The sequence below is a fragment of the Astatotilapia calliptera genome, chromosome 9, assembly GCF_900246225.1.
Source record: "Astatotilapia calliptera chromosome 9, fAstCal1.2, whole genome shotgun sequence".
Taxonomy (NCBI): Eukaryota; Metazoa; Chordata; class Actinopteri; order Cichliformes; family Cichlidae; genus Astatotilapia; species Astatotilapia calliptera.
Genome location: NC_039310.1, coordinates 18477587 through 18485529, shown reverse-complemented (window position 1 = coordinate 18485529; position 7943 = coordinate 18477587). Strand labels below are relative to the sequence as shown.

The 7943-nt window shown below is 41.4% G+C and overlaps 1 protein-coding gene across 1 annotated transcript; it reads left to right on the top strand.

The window, feature by feature from the left end:
- Positions 1 to 1106: 1106 nt before the first annotated feature.
- Positions 1107 to 5468, top strand: bdh1 (3-hydroxybutyrate dehydrogenase, type 1). The gene is made up of 5 exons (XM_026179658.1): positions 1107 to 1777; positions 2091 to 2201; positions 3201 to 3342; positions 3431 to 3583; positions 4205 to 5468. The coding sequence occupies exons 1-5, from the start codon at positions 1565 to 1567 to the stop codon at positions 4669 to 4671; spliced, it is 1086 nt and encodes a 361-aa protein (XP_026035443.1). The 5' UTR covers positions 1107 to 1564; the 3' UTR covers positions 4672 to 5468.
- Positions 5469 to 7943: the final 2475 nt, after the last annotated feature.

The following is a 7943-nucleotide window of genomic DNA, read 5'->3' as shown; positions in this document are numbered from 1 at the left end:
AATGTGAATAAAGGATTTGTTTTTATGGGGTGGCTGTAGCGCAGGTCACCTACTAATCTGAAGGTTGGTGGTTTAATCTCCGTCTGCTCCAGGCTGCATGCTAAATATCCTTGGGCAACATACTAACCCCAAGTTGCTGAAAGTGTGTGGATGAGAGATAAAAAGCACTTAAACCGAAACTTAGAAAAAAGTGCTTGTGCAAGTGGGTGAATGGGGCAAGTTGTGTAAAGTGCTTTGAGTACTTATACATGCATACTTCTATGATAAGTTGTCTCTTAGTTGTAGAGACATCACTGCCTCATCCTTTGAGTTAGGTGCCGTTGTTGTGCCAAAAAGTGATTGTCTGCCAAAAACTGATTTCCAGTGTTTCTGTGTATTTTTTATGTGTAATATCTTTACGTATGTTCGTAAATAGACTTCAGTGAACAGGGGATACAAAGGGGTTACATAAAGAATTAAAAAATTATCTGTTTTTTAAGTATCTTTACAACTTGTACTTACATTATAACCAATCCGGTCCTTTATCCCCACTTAAAATATTTTTACAGAACTATTGTAATATTTGCTGCCGTTTCTGCTGTCCTGTTGGGCAACTTACTCTTACAAAATACATTTTTAATGTTAATGAGATTTTTTTTACTGCATAAATAAAGGTTATATAAAAGTCGCTGCCAAAAACTGATTGCGGCTTGTATCTTGTTACACGAATGTTGTTTGTGGCTCAAGATGACTTTATGTCATCCATAAGAGATGCATTTGACATATGTTTAACATATTATAGCCCAACAAGTTACTTATAGCACTTTAAATATGAGCAATCGCTTTTTGGCAAATACCGGAAATCAGTTTTTGGCAGACAATCACTTTTTGGCACAACACCGTTTCCATTCTTGAATGAAAAAAATTCCCCCGAAAATAGTCCAGTGCAAGGCTGCCCCCCCTTTTTGTGCATATTGTGCCATGCTAAATGAGAATATACCTAGGCTTCAAAGTGTGCTTGCTCATTAATGTGTAATGATAAACGAGTCTTTTTATATACCTTTTATATAAGCGAGGGAGAAATCTCTTCAAAGCAAATATGCTTTATGTCAAGAAACTTCCCTCCGTGTTACTTCCGGTTCCGTCTCAATCCCGATGATAGCCAGTGTCCTGTTTTTAGAAACGGAACATTGACATGTAAAATATTAACGTAAAGCATAAAAAAACACACCTCATGGTGACTTTGCAGTGAGAGCTTACTCCTGATACATAATGGCTGGACAGTGCTTAAGTCGGGGGCTTGTTCGTGGATCTCGGCCCGAAGTTTGTTCGAGCGACACTTAACAGCTTGCCACACGACACCACACGGTATAATGGTTACTTAGCGACGTCGGTTAGCCGAAAACACGATTTTAACCTGCAACCGGATGCTTTGCGGCTACTTTTGCGGTTACACATTACAACAGGGGACTTCCCTATCCCGTGGCTTGTCGCTGCAGTGATACAGGGGGCGTGCCGCCCACCCGTGGTGACGGCTGTAAAGCGGACCGCTACGCCAGGAAAGCAAACACACCATTCCGACAAGATGGCCTCGCTGCCCGCGCTCCGAGCGGTACTCCTGGTGGCTCTTTCGGTTTTCCTCACGGTGGTGCTGGGTTTTGGACTCCCTGCTCTGCTGAACGCGTTCATGAGGATGCTGGGGTTGCCAGAGACGAGCGTCACCGAGTGCATAGTTGCATTGTACGCAGTTTTTGTGCTGTACGTGGCGACGCCTCGAATTCCAAGAGGACTGGTGGAGGTAATGTCACAACAAACACGGGGATTAATCGCTGGTTTGCATTTTATCAGGCAAAACATTGAAATGGAACACAGATGTCAGTGAAACGTTGTAAAATGCAAAATTAAGGCTTGTAACTCGCAGAAAATCCTTTACAAGATACGCTACAGTAATGTGGGGTGGGCAATATAAGTTTGTTTATACTGTAACAAACTGTACAGAGAGTTTGCGTTCACTTGGAAATATGCGTGTTTTTGTAAGCATTTTTTCTCTAATTTGCATATAATGTTAATTGTGTGTTTTGGGGAAAACTGTACTGTACCCATCTCTGTAGGTGAAAGGGAAAGCCGTGCTTATTACAGGCTGTGACACTGGATTTGGTTACGCTCTCGCCAAACATCTGCACAAACTTGGCTTTATAGTCTTTGCCGGATGTCTTCTCAAGGTAAGGATGTTGCTCATCGAGTCTGCATTTTTCCCTGATTTGCAAACAGGAAGTGAGCAAAACGTTTTCCAAAAAATCTCCCATTCCAAGGAAGATGTGCTATCGATTGCACAGCTTAGCTGGAAATCAAGAACAACATGGCCACAAATCCCACCCACATGAAAATCAGAATGATCATTCCCTACCTATGTCCTTCGGGAGACCTGTTTTCACACTGTAAATACACCTTGAAACATGTGCTTTTAAGATAAGATATCCTAAGCTTATCTCAAAAGCTGTAAAAGCGGCTGTTTCACAGCAACAGATGTCGGCAAATTCAGCCTTTGAAAAAAATGGGCGCTTCTTTAGTTGTGACCTCTGAACTTTTGTGGGAGGAGTAAAATAATAATAATAATAATAAACCATCCACAGAGCATTGTTTTACATGTGTGGCACAAAGTGATTTACTTAAGGAACAAACGAGCAGATGATAACATCAAGCACAAGAATGATAAGCATAACAGTACAGTGTAAAATGTCAGCAACAGCATGTTAGCGTTCTAGTAGAAAATTAAAAACAGATCAGTAATGGGCTCTTCAATAAATGTCTGAACAGGGGATTTAAGACTCTGCTGACCTTTATTTTTGCTTAAGGATCTCATTTCATACCTTCAGGGCTCGTTGCCACGTTTAGTTTTCACTTGTGCCTAACAAACAGATAATAATTCTTTGAGCTGGCAGTAACCCAGGCAACAGTAACCCAGATATTCACTTGTCACAACCAAGGTATGCAGAAGAGCATCTCTGCTTGTACAGTTTGTCATACCTTGAAACAGATGGGCTGCAGCAGCAGAAAGCCAAACCAGGTACCACTCCTGCCCGCCAAGAACTGGAAAAAACATTTATACTGAAGGCACAAAAAGGTTTTGATGCTCTTGCTCTTGTTAAAAGCACTGAAGCTGATTGAACTGAGACCTCTTATGCCGAGGCCGTGAGTTTAACTAATGTCCCCACTTACAGGATAAAGGTGGAGACGGTGCAAAGGAGCTTGAGGAACTTCATTCAGATCGAATGAAGGTCGTGCAGCTGGACGTGTGCAATGAAGAGCAGGTCAACAAGGCAGTGGACCACTTCAGGGAGATCCTGGGTGAATCTGAAGCGGGTAGGTCGCTCGGTAATCAAATAGATCCCACATAAAAGAAGTCGACTTTACTCATACATTTCATTCTCTCTGACTTTCTCCTGCCCAGTTCTCTGGGCTGTAGTGAATAATGCTGGTGTGTCAACGTTTGGAGAGGTCGAATTTACCTCCATGGACACCTACAAGCACGTGTCAGAGGTCAACTTGTGGGGCACCATCAGGGTTACTAAAGCTGTTTTGCCGTTAATCCGCAGGGCGAAGGGTAAGCTGCATTTTGTTCCCTCCACTCTGTGACATATAAACAGGAATCAGTTACACAGTGTCCAAAATAACGGCGCCGAAGTGCAAAAATTTGAAAGATACATCCGCCTTTGAGTGAGCTGTGAAGAGTTATAACAATTCAAACAAGGCTGGAAGTGAAAGAACATATTAACACATTATATAACCTTTGTTATATAAACCCTTCAATGCTGATAAGCATATTTGCACTGAACATTCCTGAAAGTGGTTTCAAGTATTAAGATCCACAATTATAAATGAATATATAAAAACATTACTATAAAATAGGAATAAATTATGTTTTGAAGTAAAGCAAAAAAAACAGTGTTATCAAAGTTGTGCTGAAGAAAAAAGAAAAGTTTGCAGACGCTAACAGAACAGCAGCTCTGTTAACAAGTGTGTTATGAGTGACTGTTCAACAGTGAGAGGCCGTTATTTGCTGAGCTAAGCAAATAGCCAAGAAATGTTCCTAAAGACATCTGAACTCTGGACCTGCAAGCCTAGCAGCTTTAAAAGTGCACTAAAGGCTCTTAATTCACTTTTGAATTATGATGCATTTATTTGGAGAATCTAAAATCTGTCCCCTTGTATCTCTTGACCACAGGCCGTGTCGTGAACGTGGCCAGCATGTATGGAAGGATGGGCAACATCATGAGGTCACCGTACTGCATTTCCAAATACGCCGTGGAAGCCTTTTCTGACTGCCTCCGCTACGAGATGAAAGCGTGGGGCGTAAAAGTGTCCGTAATCGAACCGGGTAACTTTATTGTGGCCACTGGCATCTTGACCCGCGACATCGTGGCTACCACGGCCAATAAGCTGTGGAGCGAGGCGCCCTCGGAGGTGAAGGAGGATTATGGGAAGACCCACTTCGAGCAGAACATGGCTCTGATGCGCTCTTACTGCAGCAGCGGGCAGAAGGATACGGTCTCCGTGCTGGATGACATTACCGATGCCATCATGTCCAAGCGTCCTCACACGCGCTACAGCCCCATGGAGCCGCACTGGTGGATCAGAATGCAGGTGATGACCCACCTGCCGGGTGCCATATCTGACCTCCTTTACTTCTAGAAGAGAAGCTGTTCCTGTGTTTAGCTCACCCTGAGAATCAGATAGCTGAAGAATATCACACTAAGTAGCAGTTACACAGATCTACAGACTAAGTGGGGTTCCTGCCATTTGGCCCTCAGCACTTGAAATCATCTAATGATCAATCAAGCCTTAACAATATATATATATAAAAAAGGTTTTGTAAATTGTAAGTAAATTATTGCACTTTGCTTTTCATGTGTCTGGCAAGAAGCATAACTTTATCTATACAGATATTCTCTGTTGAGTAGTAACTACTTTGTGTTTGGTATCAGCAGAGCCAAAATCTACTCATAGCTATAAGCGCTGCATCCTTATCCCGTGCTGTGGTAAAAATCTTTTTTTTAAAAAATAGTTTCTCCTTCTAGCTCTAAATATTTTTTCCCAAATATTTGTAACGTTTTTCCTTATGGGAATCTTGTGGGGCCACCCCATTGGCACGAGGACCAACGCTGGCTCAGGAGAAAGCTCCTGCTGCTCTTCTATAGCAGACAGTGGAAAAAACCAGGGTCAGCTACTGTAGGACCATGGTGAGATTTTGGCCTGGCTTGGTCCGACGTTGCGTAACAACAGCACAATCACACTTTGTCTCTCGTGCTCCAAACCATCCTGCGTGAAGGGGTTTTGGAGCACGTCAGCACCGAGGTCTTTTGATGTGATAAATGGGTACGCTGGACTGAAAAAGCCCCCCCCCCTTGTAACCTCCCCTCCCTTCTCTGATGACAAAGTATTTTGTATATGGAATGATCCAAATAAAAAGAGTATTATATTTTAAAATATTACAAGCATGGTGTCCTTTTATTCCCACCCAAATAAGTACGAAAGACTTTCTTTTAATATTGGTTTGGGTTGTTAGGACTAGTAAATGTAATATTACTAAAGGCCACCAGGTGGCAGGAATGAATCATTTAAAAATCCCACAGCTTTCCTCATGCAATAGTGTACTGCCGTTTAAGCTGTAACCACACTGCGCTGGGTTAGGGTCATACAGTTTGTGGCTTCATACATCACCTGTTTTGTCCCAGACTGAGCAAACGACAAGATTAAAAACAGACGGGACCATTTTTATGCTGTTTATTACGTCTTTTGAACACTCTAATAGACTCTTCTAAATTATTACACCTGAAGACAATCTCCCCTCCATAAAAACAGTATTAAGAGCATGACATTAAATTTTCACAGCACTGCCTTTATCATCCGTTTTCTTCACTCTCGTACAGGAAGGGGGAGGGAAAGAAAAAGAGGGGGGAAAAAAAAAAAAAAAAAAGCATTGTGAGTTAAAGACCACCATAGAAATGTAAGCAGCACAAAGCACCAAAGATTTAATACCAGAGCCACTTGTTCTGAATATTATCAAGAAATCCATGAAAATAATAATAATTAAAAAAAAAAAAAAAAAAAGATCTCAGGCTAGTTGAGCAGTCAGGAAGAAGCTTCTGCTGCGCTGTAGTTTTCCATCTTTAATAGTTTGATAGACAATCTCTTGATAATATCAGTCACAACTGACTTCAGCGGGGGTTTTTTTTTTTTCCTGCAGATTTCAAACCATTTTCTGTACAGCTACGAGGCTCTGCTCATGCGGCCTCCATTCTTGTAAAGTGAGAAAGATCCCATTAACGATATCTAAGCATGGAGATACTGTAGTTCTGCGTTGGAATATCAAGTAAAACGTTTAGGTACTCGGGATTTTTTTTGCTTTTTTTTCCATATTTAAGTGGCTAAACTGGAAAAGTGGATGTCTTAACACTAGTTTTACATACAGACATTAAAAAAAACAAACTATATCCTTAGAAACCGTGACAGTTTCTCACAACCAACAATAATGTGATACCGTTACTTGAGGTGCTTCATACATGGAGATTCAGGTCATGATTACATCACACCTGGTGTTACGTTTCTGAATGAACATCAGCACATAGTTTCATACTGTACAATGTAGGCATTCACTTATGTTATACTTGATTAAAATCAGCTACGGTAAGGTCACTTGAAACTACACACAATATCAACTAATGGGCATTTTATGCAGGAGATTTAAAAAGAAAAAAAAAAAAAAGTCAGACAATGACATTTTCAGCCTGCATCACCAGGAAATGCTATTCCCTATAAGGAAGGACATCCCAAAACATCGCTCACTAATCACTTAACTGACGCGCATGCAAAGCTTTAACCAAATACGTCGCAGCGGAGAAGTGGGAAGCACAGGATAAAGACATAAGAATAAAAGAAGGTTTGGGGGGAGCGGTTACTAAACCTTTGGTAGACAAAAAAAAAAAAAAAGCCAAAAAAAAAAAAAAAAATTGTGAAGGCACATTTTTAAATCCCTTCCTCAATTCTTCAAACTGGGGCACGTTGCGTTGGCGTTGCGTAATATTGCAGGATGCTTACAGAACTGAAAGTTAGGGAGGGCATTTTTGCCAAGAGTGATTCAAAGTGTAGGGAAATGCTGTTTCACGTAGAGCAAAACGGCAGCTGTACGACAAACAGCCACTGATCTGGGTATAATAAAGGAAATGTGACAGAATCCATATGACCCACATACTGATCTAGTGACTGAAAATGAAGCACAAACAGGCACTAATTGTCCCTTTAACATCGTGACATAAAAATAGTTTGGGACCCAAAAAAACAAAATCACTCAAGCCATGCTGACACTTTAAACCACACATTCAGAGATCCCTCCAGAAGCCGTGCACTCCTGGAATGTTTTCCTTTCCTGCCTTAAACGTTTAAATAAGACATAATCCGACTTCAATTCAGATTTCAAGTGGTGCAGTGCAGGTTTAAAATTGGCGCTTGCACTTTTCACCCATCATAAACCGAACTGAAAGCCGATTGTTTCACTGTTTAGAATTCATCTTATACAAGTCCAGGACAGAGGAAAGTCTGCTCACAGCTCTCTGTATGAATAGCTCAGTCAATCACCTGGGGAATGGAGGGAGGGGAAAAAAGGTTCACACCCATGTTTTGTGTTCTTTGTGGCATGACTGAATTTTTTTTTTCATGCTTGGATTAACTAGACCTCCAGAACCCTCCCATCTCAACTCCTTTAGTCTCTGCTATGATATAGCAACAATTTCCCTGCCTGGGTATGCGATTCCAGATACTCTTATCCAATGGAAAAAAAGTCTCAGTCTCCTCCTTTGCTCCTGATTCACCTCTTTTTTTTCTTTTAAATGTCCGTTTTCTCCCTTTCCTCCTCCTTCCTCTCTCTCCCTGTACTCGGGTCCAACTGGCCACAGCTGGAGAACTCA

Excerpts from the sequence above, each read along its gene's own strand:
- bdh1 (XM_026179658.1), top strand. The coding sequence starts at position 1,565 with ATGGCCTCGCTGCCCGCGCTCCGAGCGGTACTCCTGGTGGCTCTTTCG. Across the intron at positions 3,343-3,430 it reads CCTGGGTGAATCTGAAGCGG|TTCTCTGGGCTGTAGTGAAT; the intron begins GTAGGTCGCTCG and ends TCTCCTGCCCAG. Across the intron at positions 3,584-4,204 it reads GTTAATCCGCAGGGCGAAGG|GCCGTGTCGTGAACGTGGCC; the intron begins GTAAGCTGCATT and ends TCTTGACCACAG.